The sequence below is a fragment of the Lichenostomus cassidix genome, chromosome 2, assembly GCF_008360975.1.
Source record: "Lichenostomus cassidix isolate B80296 chromosome 2, HeHo_3.0, whole genome shotgun sequence".
NCBI classification, from domain to species: Eukaryota; Metazoa; Chordata; class Aves; order Passeriformes; family Meliphagidae; genus Lichenostomus; species Lichenostomus cassidix.
Genome location: NC_139482.1, coordinates 29652692 through 29672741, shown reverse-complemented (window position 1 = coordinate 29672741; position 20050 = coordinate 29652692). Strand labels below are relative to the sequence as shown.

Here is a 20050-nt window from a genome sequence, read left to right as displayed (position 1 = left end):
TACTATTCTACAGGAACCTAGCTTTAGTAAGAAAGAACATTGCTCATCTGGACCAGAATTTTCAATTTTTGATTCCCCTTTCCTCCTACGCGTGTTCTTTATTTGTAACTTGGCCTCGTTCTTTATTTACTGAGCACTGCCCCCGGCTGCATCCAGAGATAGGATGCTGAGTTTTTTATAAAGCTTTCTGTTATGATGGTGATGTCCCAAATAACTAATTTTCAAAATTGCTTTCTGAGATGAAGAAGCAATTTGCTGCAGGAAAGATAAGAAAAAAATTTAATACAGGTCTTATGGAATGTAGATTGTTGCAGAAATTAAGGTCAGAAGTAGAGATGACTGAAATAAATCTTTGGTCCTTTTGGAACCTTTGACATAAAGTCAGACGTCAATGAAAAAATCAGTTTCTGAAAACGAAAAGTTTAATTCCAGGTTTCTAGGTACACCACAGTTCGATACTAATTCTGTTGCAATAAAATACAAAGCTTCAGTATCAAATTAGAAGTTAATTCAAACTTCTTTCTTCACTGTGAAATTCACATTTTTACAAAACTTTTGAAATTCAAGTATTGCATGTACTATTACTTTTAAAAGCAGACTTCTAGGGAGATTTTTTTTCCATTAACTTTGATCAATAGTATCCAGTCTTCCTTCACTCTGCTTTGTGCAACTCATGTCAATGCACTTCTGCAGTACAGACCCAAGTATTACATTTCCATATCAAAGTGAGCTTTTATAAGAAATGTGGGTGAAGTGACTTCTTTTGCTTCAGATTGTAAAGGCAGCATTAGAGCTCAACTCTCAGTACCTGTATGCACATGCTGTATAGCTTCCAACCTTCCCCTGTGTTCCCCATGGTGCATTCACAACAGCGTTTCCAGTGATCTTGGCAGCACAGCAGGCTTCCTTCACTTGTACACATTGTTTTAAATCCCTAGAGCAGGTTCACTCTATGCCAGTACTTGTAAAATAGCATGTATTTAAATACCCTGGCAAATATGATCAAGCTATCTGAATTGGGGTATCTGAGAGGAGTCATTTAAAGGCTTTTTCGTGGGTTATGATTACATTGTAGAATGTTTTAATTCTTTTTGTAATTCTGTAGCTTAAGAAGCAATTACTCAGGGAGCATGTGCACTTGCAGGGGAACTTGCTAAAGCTGAACCCATTCAGTGGTCTCACTAAGCTTAGCTAAGGAGGTAATAGCAGAAGAAGGTGGATTGGATTTTGAAGAAGATCTTCGTTTAGGAGGTTGATGGACTTCCCATGTGTCTGGGTTGTAATTCTTGAAAAACATAAAATGATGGTGTGAAATAGGTTTTGACTGTGCTTGCTTTTTCTTTCTTAGTCCATGTAAAATTTCAGTGCCAAAAGAAAGATTTAGAAGCATCAAAGAATTGTCAAAATGCAACTTCACAGTGTTGTATCAAACTAAATGACTTGAAGAAAAATAATGTCTTGTGCTTTTAGCTGTTTTGTATTACTTACACTGTAAAACTTTGTGTTTCAGATTCGTGATTCCAACTGTAACTATGAGGCCTTTATGAATATTATTAAATTAAGTGATAATATAGGAGAGTTGGAAGCAGTGAAAGATAAAGCAAGTGAAGAACTGCAATATCTTCGATCTCTAGATACAGCAGGAGATGGTTAGTTTTGCGCTGTTTTTCAAAATATGAAATGCATTTTCCAGCATGATCTCTGTCAAATATTCTAACAATTAGAAAATTAAAGTTCTGATACAGCATAGTATAAAGTATTTTATTTTAAAAAAGTGCATAAGAAGTGTTAAAACTTGAATTTTCAGTTTCATAAGTGTTTTGTTGGTTGGTGTGTGTTTGATTCCTTTTTAAGTACAGAGTATTTGGTTGGCAAAGTGTATTTCTATTAAAACTGCTTTACTGGTGGTTCTGAATTTCAGTAATATTTAAGGTATTAATGGCAGTGAGTTAACCATTAATCTGAAAAAGGGAAGAGAAAAATATTTCTTCTTGTTCACTTCCATCAGCAAGGTATTTAAACTGAAAAAAACCCCCCATCTCTTCAAATGTGTGTTTTGTATGTGGAATGTCACTTTTTGTATGATATCTTTAGAGCATATCAGAACAAGAGTTTATTTAGTCATCTGCATTGCTTAATAGTCTTCATTTTTGCTTTCAGATATCAACACTATAAAAAATCAAATAAACAGTTTATTATATGTTATTAAAGTATGTGATTCAAGAATTCAGAGGTTGCAGTCAGGAAAAGTAAGTGTTTTAAAATTTTTTTTAGCTCTGAAAGAGTGAGGTTGCAAATGACTGACTAGTTGTTCGTTTTGCTTGTTTTATAATTTAGGGTTGACAGAGTTGGTAGGTTTGTCTTTTCATAGGTTCTTGACTCTCTTAATTTGGCCTAGGTGTGGTTCCAAGATAATGTACTATTCTGCATATATTGGCTATTAAAATGATTAAGCATTCTATAGCTGGACCTGAAGGTACTACTGTAATAGCAAGAAATGTCATATTGGCGGAAGAAAGTGTGACAGAGGTGAATTTAAGTTGTGGTGACCTGCAGCCCATCAAATGCTGAAATTAATTCTTGTTAATTAATTTTCTGCTAGTGTCTCTGTTGATGAGGGATTTGGGGTTAATTTGACCTGTAGAGTATTACATGAACAGCAGTCTTAAAATCCAACTTATCATGTAGCAGAATAGCTGCAGCCCGTTTTGAAGGCAAATTATTATGAGAACATGGCCTTCTAATCTAACCTTCTTTTATTAGTGATTGTGAATATAACTAATCATTGAGATGCTACTTTATTATATGTAATGTAATTTTTTTTATCCTATCTGCTTTTTGGTAAGTAAAAGTTTTAAAAGTTAATTAAAAAAACCCCTATGAACACACTGAACTGTGTCTTGCAGGAAATAGATACTGTGAAACTGGCAGCAAACTTTGGAAAACTTTGCACAGTCCCTCTGGACCATATTCTGGTAGACAATGTTGCACTACAGTTTTTTATGGGTAAGTGTTAATTTATCTGATCTGTTTTATTTATAAAGAATATGCTAACTCACAGGACTGTATGCTTGGAATTGATAAATGTCAGTACTAAGAATATCCATCAGTTTTGTTGGTGGTTATAGTCCTTTTAATGCAGTAGGTGGAAACAGTCCAGGAAGTTCCTGACACAAGGACCCTTGTACTTCCTGACACAGTTGATGAGGCAGCCAACCTAGAAAGGCACCTGTCTGAGCCTGTTTTTTGCAAACAGGTTAATGTGATAGTTGGAGGCTCTCTTGGGCATGAAATTAACACCCTCAGTCAGTTCGCAGATTACATTTAAGTTGGGCAGGAGTGTTCATCTGCTGGAGGGCAGGAAGGCTTTCTGGGGGGAAGAAGGCTGGATTGATGGTCTGAGATCAATTGTAGGAGATTCAATAAGGCCAAATACCAGGTCCTGCAATTGTGTCAACCCCAGGAAGTGCTACAGGCTGGGGGCAGAGTGGCTGGACAACTGCCTGGCAGAAAAACACCTGGTTGACAGCAGCTGAACATGAGCCAGTGTGGGCCCAGGTGGCCAAAAAAGGCCAATGGCAGCCTGGCCTGGATCAGCAACAGTGTGGCCAGCAGGACCAGTGCAGGGATTGTCCCCATGTACTCAGCACTGGTGAGGCCACACCTCAAATCCTGTGTTAAAGTTTTGGGACCTTGACTACAAGAAAGACATTGAGATGCTGGAGGATGTCCAGAGAATGGCAACGGAAGCGTCTGGAGCACAGGTCTTAGGTGGAGTGGCTGATGGAACTGGAGTTGTTAAGGCTGGAGAAAGTGATGTACAGAAGGGACCTTACCCCTCTCTATCTACAACTGCATGAAAGGAGGCTGTAGTGAGGTGGGGACTGGTTTCTTCTCCTAGGCAGCTAGCAACAGTACAAGAGGAAATGGCCTCAAGATGTGCCAGATGAGGTTTAGATAAGGTATTAGGAAACATTTCTTCAGCAAAAAGCATTGGCTTGACAGGCTTGCCAGGAAAGTGGTTCAGTCACCATCCTTGAAGGTATTTAAAAGACATGTGGTGCTTAGGAACATGATTTAGTGGTGGACTTGGAAGTGGTAGATTGGCAGTCTTAAACATCTTTTCCAACCTAAATGAGCCTATGACTCTATGAACCTGTTTTGTTAGAAATTCAGTTTGAATTTTGTCTTCATTTGTATCATATTGTACAAGCCTGTTATATTCACATGGTAACATGAATAGATTCACTTTTTACATGTGCATTTGAGGATTCAGTGCTTAGTTCCTAGACTTTGGTCTCAGTTTTTTAATTATTACGTATATATATAATACTATATATATATAGTATTTTTAATGGACCCTATATGGCAAGTATTCCAGATGTATAACTAGATCCTGGTGTTCCAGATGTAGTTAACATCATAGAGAATTCTTCTTCCAAGAAACACAACAGTAACTATGGTCATGTGGTGTCTGTTTTCTGTAGATTACATGCAGCAGACTGGTGGCCAAGCACATCTGTTTTTCTGGATGACAGTGGAAGGATACAGGGTTACAGCACAGCAACAGCTGGAGGTACTTCAAAGCCGGCAGAAAGATGGAAAACATCAGACTAATCAGACCAAGGGTCTATTAAGAGCAGCTGCATTTGGAGTTTATGAGCAATACTTATCAGAAAAGGTAGGAATAAGTTACTTCGGCATTGTTTGGTGTTTATTCTTTGTACAGCTATGTCTTTGATAGTTATGGCTAAGTTGATATGACATAGTTTTTGTGTAGCACAAGTTGTTTACATGTTGACATTTAAGTTATTGCTTGTGTATCTTCTCTCTCCTTATGTCAAGCAGTAAGAAAAAGTCTTCCTCTTTTGTCTTCTCTCCCACTTAAAAATGCTCATATTGCCACTGACTGTCCTGTCAGATCCACTGAATGTGTTCCTCAGAAGTTGGTATTCTAGAACAGACAAACTGGAGGCTGTGTAAAGACAGAATAAGTGTCTTCCTGCATACAATGTCCTTTTCCTTCCTTTTATTTTGCCCTTCACCCTTGCCCACCCCCTTAAGAAGCATTAAAAAAAAAAATAGAACCCAGTATTTGTCCAAACTTGTATTAAGATTGGATTTGCAAATTAAGTAGCTTCCTGTGCCTCTCTACAATTGTCTGTGTAAATTGCTGAAGTATCACCATTGGTTATCTTTCAATAGGCAGTAATAGATTATTCTGTGAAAGAAACCACTCATCAACTTGTATTCACAAAACATCTTATTCTGAATTTGTGTGTGCATAAAAATCACCTCTCACTCAGAAATGGGCAGAGCTGACAAACTACTAGCCTTTTCTCAGATGTTTCAGGACTTCATCCCAATTACTTTCTTATTGGCTTGTTCTTGATTTCTGAATCTAAATCTTTTTCATAAATAAATAAAAACTGTTTTTAAGTCTGATTAAATCTGATTTAGGTACTGCTTCAAAATGTATGCATAAATTGTTTTTGAGACAATTCCTAGTGTTTAATAGTGAAACTTCCAAGTTTTAATACAAGCTCTGAACTTAATTTTGGGGGTGGAGGGGTTCTGGCTTGTGCTGTATGTTCTAGATAGTTATAGAAATATTGTCAAGAAGAAATTTAGTTTACTTAGAGAGTTGCAGCATTGCATTGGATTTTATTTGTGAAAGTAGAACCTCCTTATTTTTATGCTGCAAAAGTTGATTTAGATCTCTCTGACAGGCATCTCCAAGAGTTAATATTGATGACAACTTAGTAGCAAAACTTGCAGAAACACTGAACCATGAGGATCCAACACCTGAAATCTTTGATGACATTCAGAGAAAGGTATACTCTAATCGTCCTTTATTTTATAAGAACTATTACTGCTGTAGAGTATAAATCATTACAGGCACTAAAAAAGGAATTCAAATATCTAAAACCCAAAACCCTGTGTTGTCATTTTTCTGTTCTATGAAAATCACAGTCTAAATTGTCAACTTTTGCTTTGCCATTCATTAGCCCATGAAAAACCATGGGCAGTTGACAGAAAAAGTAGGTGTCCTGTATGACCTTAAATATGAAGCGCAATTTAGAATTATCATATTTTTGTGTTAATGCACCAATTTAAGAAAAATTAATGAGTAGACTAAGATGTACAGTTTTTGTTCACTTTTAGTTTTCTTTTTCAAGGGTGAATGTAGTGGTCCCATATTAAGTTCTGTAGCTTTTTCCAGAAGTTAATTCGACTAGTCCATTTCTGCAAACTTGCACAGTGTAGCACTCAGAAGCAGCAAGTACTGAAGAAAAAAACCAGTATTTTTACTACCTGCATATGTAGACTTTATCACTCAAGTGAATGATTGATATTCTGGCAGTCACTTACATACCCAGTCTGAAAGGTTTTTATTTTAGATCATTACGTTGATATTCTCATTCATGCTAAAAATTGATGATGTGAGCTGTAGAAATTAGAATCACACGGTTGTACTTGAGGCCCACATTTAAGACTAAGGAAAGCACCTTGTGAAATCAGTATTGCTCAAAGTAGATTAAGGGCCTTCCTTGTGAATTCTGCTGAAGAACATAAATTTCCCATGTGTTACAAAAGAAATGAACTTCGTAAAACCTGGATAAATTCGTTTTTTTTCTGTTCTTAGCAGATGGTAGTACTGGAACAGTGGTCCATGAAAAAAAAAAAAATCATCATTAAAATATTCTAGAATTGACATGAGTATCCAAACATTATTAATTAATTCCTGCTATGTATAGATACTTATGTGGGTATATATATATATATACACACACACACACACACATATACTGTTGAGGCTGTGAAGGTAAATTGTTTGAGGGGGTGTGGTTAAATTTTTGTGAGGTGTTATTTATATTGTGTTGGCTGAACTGGAAATGGTCAGAAAGGTCGCATATGGTTTCTTCCCTCCCTTCCTTTCCCTCTTCTCACCTCTTGCCCTGAGTGTTTGCAGATCTACATTTGTAGTTTATCCACAAGGAAGGACTGAGACAACCTGTTGTGAAATGGATAAAGACCAAATAGGTTTATAGTGCAACTGGAAGGGTTAAGAGCAGAGGACAGAAGCATTTTACAGCTATTGTGCTACTTCCCTTCCTAGATGTGCACGTCTGACTAGTTAGATATTTTCTGACTCTGTGTTATACTTCTGGCTCAGTGAGCTCTCATAACCTTTCCATTAAGAGTAAGTTAGAGACATGCATGCACAGATACTTCTTGTTCAAGTAGAATTTGTGAAAACTAGTCCAATTCATTGAAAAATGCAAAAAGTATTTCTGAAGTTGGCATTTTTGTTTCAATAAGGTGTATGAGTTGATGCTGCGAGATGAGAGGTTCTACCCTTCGTTCAAGCAGAATGTGTTGTATGTGCGTATGTTAGCTGAGCTGGACATGCTGAAGGATCCCAGTTTCAGAGGATCAGACGATGGTGAAGGAGGTGAGCTCTGTGTCTCTAAAGGGGATTTCCCAGGACTAAATGGTATTTTCTCTGCTTTAGAATGAAAATAGATATTTATTTTTAAGAAATAAAATACTTCCTGTGATGTTGCTGATACTTAAATTAATGGTTCCTCCTTGTGCTGTTGTGCGTAAATTGTTTTGGGATTCACACAGGGTTTTCCCTGTAGTAACTTTATTAATCTCACATAAATTCTTGTCAAGTCTTGGTAACAAGTTTGTCACTAAAATAAATACGCGATTCTTCCATTCTACCTTTTCTTAAAAATATTTTAAGCTCTTCAATATGCTGGGTTCTTTTAATACATAACTATGCTCTTCTCTGGAAGTAGAAGTTGAAAATACATAGGAGATGCGGCTTTTTAAAGCCAATAAAGTCATTTTTCTTGTTAACTGAATTACAAATCCAGTGGAAATTCTTTTCATTGTTAAAATAGCTCCTTACTGAAGCAGTATCATGTGTGGATATAAACTTTTAAAAAACGTTATCTGAAGTATTTATTTAGGATCTCTATCTTTGTAAACTTACATTTCTTTAGGTGTCTTTATTGGAAATTTGAAACACTTGCATGTTGCATGCAACATTTTGCCCAGTGCTACTGTTTGCCTTTGTTTTCCATAATGTTTTGTGCATGCATTGTTATTTATGTGTGGCCCTACAATAGGGGAGAATCTTCTAACCTGTTTTTTCCTTTCCTTTTCCTCACCACTCCCAGAGTCTTTTAATGGGTCTCCTACTGGCAGCATAAATTTGGTAAGTGCTTGGGTTTTTTAATTTTTTTTTTGTCTCAACAGTAGAGAAAGTATTATAAAAAAGTTTAACTTATGTACATTACAGGTTTTATTTCACTGCAGTTTAATTTCTGAAAAACTTACTGAACAAATTGAAACACGTAAATTTTTACTCTAAGAGTAAACTTAATTTAGCCATATTTTTTACGAATTTACATACAATTCTGGTAACTTTTCATAAGAGTCTTTTAACTGACTAATCTTTTTAAAAGATCTTTCAAATGTCTTTTAAGTACTCTTTCTAATAATGTTCTGACATGTCAGAGTTATATTTTATGGATGAGGAATTCTTATTGTGGCCGCTCATCTGGCTAGTGGTTATTTGCTGCTTCGCTTCATGTGACTTTCCAAGCTAAGTTAGAAAGTCCTAGAGTCTTTATCAAGCACTGTTGCAATAAAAATAGGTATTTGCATGGGACTGTTCAAATTAATGATTTTTGTTTTTGTTGTGACAAGGGTATTTATAAAATACTCTATTTATTATAAACAGTTAAAAACATTCTAGCAGAAATGCACAATAAATTTCTCTTTATGCAGAACTACTTTTACTTTCCTATAGTCCATATTGTTCAGGGTGTTCAGTGCTTTTACAGGTGTTCAAATACTGGTAGATTAGTTTTTGCTGGCTGAATTCCATGTCAAGAGTAAATTTCTGTACACATAGTTTAGCTGACTTATGTTAGTCTGTTATATAAGAAAAATAGACCTTGGAAAGGTTACTGCAAAGGTCAGGGAATTTCTGTACTTGTAGCTAATGACAATGTATTAAATAAAATTGGATTGTGATGTGGTATTTTTAGGCTTTTAATTAACTTGTGTTCCTGTGAATATATCTAATGGCAGAGATATTAGTTCATATTAAAAGTATGTCTGTTATGTTATCTGTTCAAGTTTCAACCTTTTCATTTACTTGTATTAATTGTTGTTGTATAGTGCCTTGCCACAGCAGTTGTTTCCTAAAGTTTCTATTATAAAATAAATTTTCTGCAGCTCATACTTTCACTGGAAGAATTTGGAAGAGAGGCACAAAACTGTTTTGAGGAAAGATTGTTTTACAAAAATATCTTAATTTCTGCCTTTTGATTTGATACATTAGTCTACTATATTAAATCAGTAGGTCACATATTGGGAGTATAAAACCATTGTAAATACTTACAGACTCCTGCAGATTTCCTCTGAAAGATCCATAATGGGATCTTTGGTTTTAGTAAACTGAAGGAGTTACACAGGTGTTACCTATCCAAGACCTTCAAGGGCAGCAGAAGTGGCTGGGTTGAACTTTTGGCAGCATTAGCGTATGTCAGCTTGAACCCATTCAGTTATCACAAAGAAAACTGACCTTGAGTGACGATGAAGGGAAACAGGAAAACAAGAAATAGCTGTGTCTTAAAAAAACCCACAATACCTTAATGTCAGTATTTCATAACAAACAAAACACTTGGGCAGTTGCCAGTTACTTTCTCTTCTTTCCCTCTTATTGATAATCAAATCCTAGAGCTTTGAGACTATCAAGCAATTTATCCAAGCTTCCACAAGTGTCTGCTGTTAGCCAGTCTCAGGAGATATTCTGATCCTAAATTGGACACTACATTATAGAGCAGCACACCTTACAGCATCCTTGCTGTCCAAGGGACTTGCTCAAAACAGACTAAGTTGGACTCCTGTGGCCAGCAGTGACTGAAAGCAAGTATAAAGATTCAAGGAACAGCCCACTTACGGTGATACTTTACCAGTATACTCTCCAGCATCCAGTAATTTATAGATTGGGGAATTCTTGAGGTAAAGATGATGTCTGCTGTCAAAATATTTGTACATAAATTCATCTGTTCTACCGTTTGACAGGCATAAACTTTTAGCACTCTACAGCAAGCAGTGGCAAAACAGATTTTCCAAATGGGCTTTTCTTTCTTCTACCTTTTCTCAGTGTGGGACCTTAATACTATAAGTCTGCAAGCTGAATACTGTAAGTCTACAAGCTGTATCATTAAGATATCCAGGAGTCCCCCTACTGTAACACATGTTATTCAGACACTTTTAAGCTACCTTTTCGGTATGTAGACTTGATAACAGAAATGTTATTTCCTTCACCTTCTGTGATAGACATTTCGGCAGACACTGATTGAGGTAGTTGAGGCAGAGAAGAGCCATTCTTTGGAGAGAGCTAGAGGAGGAAGGAGGTGGAGTGTTATGTTGGGATACTGTGGAGTTGATAAAAATCCAGGTGAAGAAGGGACAAGAGCAGAGTCTTTAAATAATTCATGTTTTCAAGTCCAACTTATCTTTTGATTGTAATCACATATATTGTACTATGTTTAAGGAAACAGAGGAGATTCAGAAACTGAATTGATGTAGGTAGAGGTTTTAGTTTGATACAGGTGTGGCACTGCTTACCAGTAAGTCCCATTCTAGGTAACTTTTTGTGGTAAGTCCCTATTAAACAGGCTCCATTAAATCATAAAAGCTAGCAGATAGCGGTATTCATTCTGAATATGTTTCTTTGGAGAATTTTCGAGTTCTGGGCTAAAATATGTAAAGTACCTGGGATCCCAGTTGCCTGTGCAAACTTTTATTTTTTTCTTTTTTTTTTTTCAATCTCTTAATTCATGATTAGGATGTGCAGTGCGCTATCCTCTGTTTCTTTCATTTGTGTATGTAAGTCTTTCAACAATCTTGGAGAGCTTTTATTATGTTAAATCTTAGTAATCAGATCTATTAACTTTAACTATAAACAAGACTTCTCTAAAAGACCTCTTAGGCTTCTGTTGATCCCAGTTATTATAAAATATGCAGATAGCACAAAAACCAGCTGAGGATGTACGTGTTAATTTTTTATGACAGAAAATATTCCTGAGAAAAATATTGACTGTTATTTTTGACCTAAAGCAGAAAAACTTCGAGTTTCTCCTGCACTCTAAGTTTTGTGTAGTGCTTAAAGACATTTGAAAGAAAACAGAATGGTATAAATAAAACGAAAAGATCTATTCCACAACATCTCTCTCTCCCCAGTTTTTGGGGAGGTTTTCTGGTTTTGGTGGTTTTTTCTAATGGTCAGTAAAAGACCATTTATAGTTGTACTTCCATTAGAGTTGAGATATAAACTAAAGTGGTAAATATGTTTGATCAAATATGAGTGGTCACAAAACTGTGTGAAAATGGTAGGGGAAATGCAGGCCCTATACTCTGCAAAGGAAAGGCTTTGGTAACCAAGTAGTACAAACACCTGCATTGTTACAGTGCACTAAGCTCTTTTTAGTGTACTGAACTGAAAGTTTAAAAGTTGTACAGATTTATGAAAATGCATCACAAATAAGATGTATTTCTGATCTTGGTCTTTTTTGCCCACTTTTTCCTTCTGCCATATCTCCCCCACCATGCAGTCCTTAGATGACCTATCAAATGTCCCATCTGATGAGACAGTTCAGCTCCATGCATACATCTCAGATACTGGTAAGTGAATCTGTTATGATGTCTCCTTACTTGTTTTCTATCATTTATTTTGAGTTTTTAATATTACAGGCCCTTGAAATCCTAATTGTCTCCTTTTTTTTGACCTCATAAAACATTTGAATTCATATTTTCCATTAAATCCTAATGGAAATCTTTACAGTATTTGTTCTCCAGGTCACAGGCTATATATCTGTGCTTAAAAGGTGATTTAATTTTTGTTGTTTATGGTAGTATTATTATTATTACTACTTTTATCTATGGAGAATCATTCATTAAACTTACTATTGAGTAGAATTTATTTTAGCAATTATTTAAAGAAATTCTGAAAGCTATCCCTAGTTGCAGAATTATAATTCTTGTCTAATTCTCATTGTTTAATATTTTTCCCTTATTCTTTGTGCTTCCTTACTGACTTTTTTTAAGGAAGTGACTCCTGTAACTTAATAGTGGTGGCATTTTTGGTTACCTTCTTTTAAAAAACTTTGTGTAGAAAGAAATTACTTTTCTTTATTGCTTGAGAGTAAATAACGAAAAAATCTCAGCTGTTATTGCAAATACTCCAGTTAAATGAGATTGCATTGGGTAATTAAATTGTGAAGTGACCTTCAGATACCTTTTTTGGTAGATTTTCCTATGCAATGGGCTTTTACATATATGCATTTATATAGTGGACACATGAGCTGTCAGCAAGTATTCAGATACTTTACATTTTAATTAAACTTATTCCAATTCAGTGTGAGAGCAGTGTGCAATCCAAGTGTCATGGTAGTCAGTCTTCAGAGAAAGGGGAAAATAAGTTGAAAGTTAAGAATCAAATTCTGCTTTTTTATTAAAATGCCATGTGATACTTTTTTTCTGAATTAATCTTAGAAGTTTCATTGTTTTGACCTAAGAAGAAAAGGTAAAGTTAGAACCACACAAATTGTAAAATTTATCATCTTGATGGCAATGTGTGTTGATAGCTATCATCCTGGCTCTGTGAATCCATAATGCTCCAGTTGTAACAGGGGATATGTACAGGTTCAAATTGCAAGATAATATTAAATTGCATCTGTGAGCAGATTCTTTTCATCTGGCAGTTACTAGCCTTTGCTGTGCTTGAGGCTCATATACAAACAGGATTATCTTTGTGTGTTTCAGGATTCACATTGTCTTGGGTTGCAAAATAAATACTAATTAAGAGGCTATGACATAAGGGGCAGCAGGACAATTTCTTTCTTTTTCTGCCTGAAGTGGTTCTCCTAAAGGTGCCACTTAGCTATGCCCCTGAGTTCTGGTCTGGTGGCTGGAGGGCCAAGTGGTCAATGTGAATGTAGAGGACAGAACTTGTGCAGCAGCTGTGGGGCTGGAGGTTCCTGGCTTTGCTCTCTGGGCAGTCTTTTGGCACCATCCTGACTGCCTGCTCTTTCCCTTGGGGGTTCAGCGCTCAACATTCTTCTTTTAGAGGGTAGATGGCAAAGACAAGATGCTTTGTGCCTGCTCTTAACCTTCCTAGTATGGAATTCTTGCATTGGCAGCAGCTGCCACTATACTACAGATGTTCTCTGGTTGTTTAGACATAAGCATTATACTTCAGAGAAATAAAGACTGAAAGTACTACAGAGGATGGAATTGATTTTCTGAGGAGAAGTGTATTTTATGGAATGTGGATGCATAGCAGAATTCAGAGACCTTGATTAAAAATATTTTCATCTAGCCACTGGAAAACTGTAGGTACTGGATATTGGCTCAATACTTAAGATACACACTGGCATTTAAATGGTGTGTGGTGCAAACAGTATTGGTTCCAGGTTATACTCTAAATAAAAGGAAAGGTTTTGAAATAAACTGTACTGGGAAAATTCTGTGAAGGAGGAATGTCCAAGAAGACTTAAATATTTAATGGAAATAGAAAAGATGTTTGCTTCTATTTCAGATAGCTATATCTGTTCTTTTCATTTATGAATTATCTTTTTCATACAATGTGTGTGTGTGCGCACACAGAGAATAAGTTATATATATGTACACATACGTGTCTGTATGTATAGTTTCTATTGATTAAAACAGTGTGGGGAGTGTTTTTTATTTTAGAGTTAATAACAAACTGCTGAGTTAATAACAAACTACTGATGCCAGTAACAAAACTGAATGCTTGCAGCTTGCTATCATTGTCTTGTATGTATAGATTTTTTTGATGAGCGTACTTTTGCAATAAGATTAGAATACTCTGCAGACTGGAATTTCTTCTGGTTTCACAGTTGTATTTCACCCCCATCTGGAGTTCTTTAAGTTAAAATATTTTTTAAAAATATCTATTTACTATTTAAAAGTTGAAAATTTTTCTGTTTGTTTATGCTTTGCATGCCATTGAAACTTGCCTAACTTTAAAGCTGCTTAATCTCTATTTAAGTTTACATAATAAGTTTTGGAGGGTATCATAAAGTGTTCAGGATAAAGGGATAGCTTAGTCTTCTGCTTGCATGTCCATTTTTGTCTTTCAAGTCTGTCATTCCAGACATTTCTTCACTTCACATTTGTGTCCTTTCGTCTTCCTTCTTTCTGTTTGTTCCTTTTTTATTTTTGTTTTTAAAACTACTAGTCTATGCTGACTCTGACCCATATGCTGTGGCAGGAGTGTGTAATGACCACGGCAAGACATATGCCCTGTATGCCATCACAGTCCACCGGCGAAATGCAAACAGTGAGGAGATGTGGAAGACATATCGACGCTACAGTGACTTCCATGACTTCCACATGAGGATCACTGAGCAGGTAACCAATCTCATGAAAATCTTCATAGATGCACGTTTCTGTAGCTGAATAACTGATGACTATATAATTGCTCTGTGAAAAAGAAAAGGAACTTAGAAAGTCTCCCCCTTCTTCCCCCAACTTAATTTTACTTTAAAATCTTTGTATGGAAGTGCTGTTAGTCTCAAACAGTGATGTGTTAGTTATATTCGTCACAGAGATTAAGAAATAAAAACTGAGGTTGGGAAATAGGTATTTAGGTTCTAAGTGAATGTTAAAAATTGGTGGGGTCCCAAAAGGGAGAGCTGGTAGCACTTCACTATACTACTAGCAATCTGCCTTTTACTGCTGCACTTGTATTCTCAGACTCTTAACCCTCCTAAAATGAAAGAAGGAAGAAATAGAGAGTTGTAATTCACCAGCTGGTACAAAGTAGAACCTGATGACATGAAAAAAATGACGAAAACACGGTGCTTTTTAAAGGAGGCTGAAGTGCTTTTAAACCAAGCCTTTGGAGAAGTCAAATTTGACTGCATAACCTTTGAACTAGTCAGAAGTGTCAGTTTATGTCCCTTTACTCTGTTATGAATTGAAAGTCATAGAGAGCAAATTCTGTGCACGTAAGTTAGCATTTTAAAGTTACAGCAGTAATAAAAATTAAAAAGGCTGTGATAAAAAAGTAAACGTGTTGAATATTTGGATTAATTATAAACGAACTCTGACTTTACTTTGAATTTCTGATGATCTTAATGTGCTGTCAATAAATTTGAAATACCAGTTTTTGTACTCCTTCAAATTGATTTCTTTTAATTCAGTATTTTGAAAAATCCTGTATCTTACAGTGAATTAATGTTCTACTGATGCAGGGCAGTCATTTAAAACATAACTCTAAATGAGTAGGAATTAATGGCAAAAGCAAAGATGTTGAAAGTACAAAAGCTTGACATATCTGGTTGCTAAATCTGATTGAATTTGAAGAGAATAGAAAAGTTACCCTAGAACACTAAGGTTGCAAAAAGTAAACAGATTTCTGTCATTCACTGTGGCATCTCAGATACTCCCAAGAGTTTTTTTTGCTTTGACAATAAAATAGACATTCTTAATGTCTTGTGTGCTTGTCTGAGACGTTTTTATTTATGTATTGGGAGTAGAAGATAGAATCATTGATTTAAAATGAATAGTAAGTGCAGGGACAGTTTGTTTTTCAGAGAAAACAGATAGTTGATCCAAAATGGAATTGAAGTTAGCAGTTCAAAGTATCTATATGAGCTTTTTTTTCTTAGAGTACTGAGTAGATTCACACCAGTTCCTTTAGTCAGTCATGTAATAACTAATATTTGAAGTAGATACCTGTATTTAAAATAGTCTGTTAGTTGCTTGCATTGCTTCTGCTTAGATATGAGTCCAAATAAAAACTAGACCATCTTCTGTTCAGTTATTTTCCCATGTGACCTACTTGCAAGGGAATGGGATTTGTAAAGCTGTAAAGAGCTATTCTTTGGTGCTTCCTACAGACCATAAATTTTATGAGTTTCGTGGCCTTCCAGAGTTTAATGATGCGAGATCTTGCAGGGCCTGAATGGAATCCATATCATTAAATCTGTAATGTTGTCGTCTTTTCTAGAGAGAAAAGGATGCAGCCTGTTTTCAGGTTTTTTCTTAAAGCCTAGGTTTCTCTCTTTGCCACCTTAACAGTATTAGTTACAGGAAGTCTGGATTCTGTATGGGGATGCTCCTGATTCCTCAAGTTTTGTTCTTGTCTCTTTTGATTTTGTGCATTGTACCAAATATATTCAACCTTATTAAGTGTTAAGGCCTTTTCCTTCCCTTCTGCTTCCCTGGAATTTCCATTTTTCTGCAAAACTAGAACAGTGGAATACATGTCAACCGGTGCCAAGCACTGTCATTGCCTGGAGAAAAGGCACAGGTGATGACATATAGAGCATGTTATGGTAACCCATGTGTAAACTGGGCGCTGCCATCTCTCCAGGGATAAAAGCTGAATTATTTCCTTAATAGACTTGATAAGGATAGAAAAGGAAGGAGATTTTAGAAAGATTAACAAGTTCTCTTGAAAATCTTTACTCTTTATATAGTCTTGTAATCACAGTAACCTCATCCCAAATAATAATGATGAGCTTTGAGCCTAAGCCTTTTGCACACTCTATTAGTCTGTATTTCAAAATAAAGTGAGTGTCACATGTAAGTTCAGAAATTAAATTTTACCCTTGATAGTCTCCTGGGAATTTTCATGCATTTGTTTGTGACAGCATACCTTTCACTTTGGCTTCTCCAAGGATTCTGAGTTCCAGGCATGATGCAGAACTTACGGTCAGTTGTTAGATGGTATATAAGAATAGGTGAATAGAATGTCCTTATATGAAGACTTGAAACTCTTAAAAATAGAACAAGAAAATCTTCTCTTTTTTTCTAGTTTGAAAACCTTGCAAATATACTAAAACTTCCTGGAAAAAAAACATTTAACAATATGGACAGAGAGTTTTTGGAAAAGAGGAAAAAAGATTTAAATGCTTATTTGCAGGTAAGCTGTTATGGGGTTTTTTTAGCTCTGTGCTTGGAATTATTTTTTCAGAGGTAGCATGCTTGTGTGGTTTTTTTCGTCCGTAAAAAATACAAAACAAAGCTGTGTTGTAGGTGGTACACAAAACTAAATAATATACGTATGAACTTGGTACTATCTCATAAGTTTGCATTTTCTTTGGTGTCTTGGTTTATTCTCGCTCACTTCTGTCGCAGCTTTTTCTCAGCTGATGAGGTTCCAGCTATGTTGGTTTTGAGCTTTATGCCATTGACCTCTTCCTGCTGGCACATGTTTGTGGTCACTTTCTCTTGTGTTGTTGCATAAGGATTTCCATGGCACCCACTCCAGCAGTGTAGCAAACCACACAGTTCCTCTTTTCAGATAAGGCCTGCATCAGCCCAAACAAAAGAATTCAGGCCTTGTCCTTTGTAGGGACTTCCTGGTCATTGAGCACTAAACTATGTTGACCAAGTCAATGAACATGTTAACAATAAATGATGATTAGTAAGACACTGTGAAGTGACAGTTTGAGTGGTTATAACGGTGTATATTTTTCTGTGAGATGCTATAATTGCCATAGTGCTTAAAATTATGGGAGTTACTGAGAAGCCCATTGTTTCCATCTTGAGACTAGCATAATGTTGAACTAAAATTTAGGAATGAAACAATACATTGCTAGATATGGTGTCTTTGATTGTGTCTTGTTCATTATTTATTAAAATAACTTCTAAAAATTATTTCACTCAGCTCTTGTTAAATCCTGAAATGATGAAATCTTCTCCAGCTTTAGCCCATTATGTGTATGACTTCCTGGAGAATAAAGCCTACAGCAAAGGGAAGGGGGATTTTGCACGGAAGGTAAGAATGTTTTGTGCTGTCAAGGGAACTCTAGAGCATTCATTCATGCAATGATTGCATTAAACAGACATGTTCAACTGATATTAAAGAGTTATATAGCACTTTGAAAACAGCTTGCAAGTGAGTTGCTTCAGCACTTTGAGTGGCAAAGTATCTGAGGGCGTATGGAATCAAAAAATTACCATTTTTATAATAGGTAAATTTATTTGTATGACAAGGAAATAAAATTTTGAAATTGGACACAGTGAATTGCACGGAGACTATTATAAAATTGTGTTTGTTGCAAGTTGCTTTCTGTCTGACATTTGTGATTTTTATATTTTTTTTTGTGGTCTTACTCCTTCTGATTTCTTTTTTCAATTCTTTACTCTGTATTTGCTGCTGGTACCATGCTTTCCATTCTTCAGCCCAAAACATGATAGGCATTTCCCTTCAAAAGCACCTGTTAAGTATTTAGGTGTAACCATCCAGAGTCATTGGTCAAATTTAGAGCTCTGGACTCTGCATCCTTATTGTTAAGCCACCAGAGCTGTTTTCAGACAAATGGTTCTTTGTTCAGTTCACTAGTTTGTGTGGGCATCTGCTTTGCAAATGTAGCCATTTCTAAAATTTTAGTGATTTTGATATAAAAAGCATCTGGAACTCTATTGTCACTTTAAGTTACTGTTCTACCTATATTCATTAAATATTTAACAGTGAAACAGTTAAATATTTATCAAGGTTTATATAATGACTAAGGTGTGTTTTCCGACTTAGGAGATTCTTTCTAAGCATAACTTTTTAAAGGGCATCACACTAGTATTTGTGCCTCTGTTTGGACTGAATTTAGAGTATATACTGAAAGAAAAATTTGAACAGTTTCTTTGGAACTGCTTTATGTTTTCAATTATACTTGCCATGATACATACTATTCCAGTGCTGTTTAAAAGAGGCATGTTTCAAAGATGAAGAATGAAAGCAGAAGTGAAACATCTGGAAGTAGAAAGCTTGGAAGGGAAAAATGGTATTGGATGGAGAAGAAAAGGAAAATAAATTCAAGCTAAGAAAAGCCAAGGGATGGGAAATGGAAATGACTCAGGAAAACATCTGCTGAAAGATGTAAATAGCTACAGTAGGGCTGTGAGGAATGAGAAATATAAATGGAAGTAAAATTAAAACTGTATTCTTCATTCTGTAATGAAGTTAGGTAATTTGAGTTGTTCTTCTGTATGATTGTCCTCTGGAACAGTGCCATACTTCTCATAGTGTATTAATATACTAGTGGCCTCATAGATTATACAATTCTGGTTAAACATCTTCCCCTTCAGATGGACACATTTGTAAACCCACTGCGTAACTCTATGAGAAACGTATCAAATGCAGTCAAGTCTATCCCTGACAGCCTGGCAGAGGGAATGACTAAAATGTCAGACAACATGGGTAAAATGTCAGAGAGATTGGGACAAGACATAAAGCAATCATTTTTCAAGGTAAGAAAATATTGGTGGTTAATACATACTAGTAAATTCATAGAAGAGTCACCATTGACTCACTAAAACTAATGTTATGTAGGAGAGTCAAGTCATTAAACAGAAGACCAATCTGTTTCATACCTGCACCCTTTTAATAAGGTTCAGCAGTCATTATACTACAGAAATTGAGGTCTTTGCTATTAACGTTTTAAAATGGCATCTACTGACTGTTAGCTATCCTTCACTTAATTCAATGCAGTAACTTCAGAAGAAAATGAGATTCACTGATTTTCTTATTTTTTAGCCAACCATTCTCATAAAGCTAATTTCCTGAATCTGTTGTTTCCATTAGGGAAAAAAAAACACCCATATATTTTGAAACTCAGAATAAGGAGATAACCTTTTTTCTGCTTAGTCCTTGCTGAACGCTGGTTTAAATTAAATTTTCTTTCTGTCTTTCCTGCCATCTTTCCTCATCTTTTACATTCATAAAATATAATACATTAGAGGTGGGGAATGGTAGCATGACATGCAATCTGGAAGTCCTATGAAAATCATACTTTTCGGAACATGTTCAATTTGCCTTTGTTTCTCTGGTCTTCCTCTTCCTGTGTGTAGCTGCAAGGTCTGTGGTCAGGCATTGTTCCATTTTGTACTACCAAAGCAGTTACATGTGGCAGATGTAGAACAACTGAGATGAGTGAATTAACCCCTAAACCATAAAAAGAAATAATAAATTGGGACCTGGGGGGAT

At 35.7% G+C, this 20050-nt stretch overlaps 1 protein-coding gene across 5 annotated transcripts in view; it reads left to right on the top strand.

Moving 5' to 3' along the window:
* The window catches only part of SNX13 (sorting nexin 13), a 112283-nt gene that overhangs the window by 82533 nt on the left and 9700 nt on the right, over positions 1–20050 (top strand). For 4 of the 5 annotated variants that reach the window (XM_085050858.1, XM_085050856.1, XM_085050860.1 and 1 more), the window contains 12 exons: positions 1511–1649; positions 2161–2249; positions 2907–3006; positions 4488–4681; positions 5730–5834; positions 7324–7456; positions 8193–8230; positions 11646–11715; positions 14294–14466; positions 16880–16987; positions 17735–17845; positions 19153–19314. In XM_085050858.1, coding sequence (XP_084906984.1) covers positions 1511–1649; positions 2161–2249; positions 2907–3006; positions 4488–4681; positions 5730–5834; positions 7324–7456; positions 8193–8230; positions 11646–11715; positions 14294–14466; positions 16880–16987; positions 17735–17845; positions 19153–19314 — 1422 coding nt within the window. The remainder of the gene's footprint in view (positions 1–1510; positions 1650–2160; positions 2250–2906; positions 3007–4487; positions 4682–5729; positions 5835–7323; positions 7457–8192; positions 8231–11645; positions 11716–14293; positions 14467–16879; positions 16988–17734; positions 17846–19152; positions 19315–20050) is intronic. The other variant, XM_085050857.1, reaches the window with a different exon arrangement.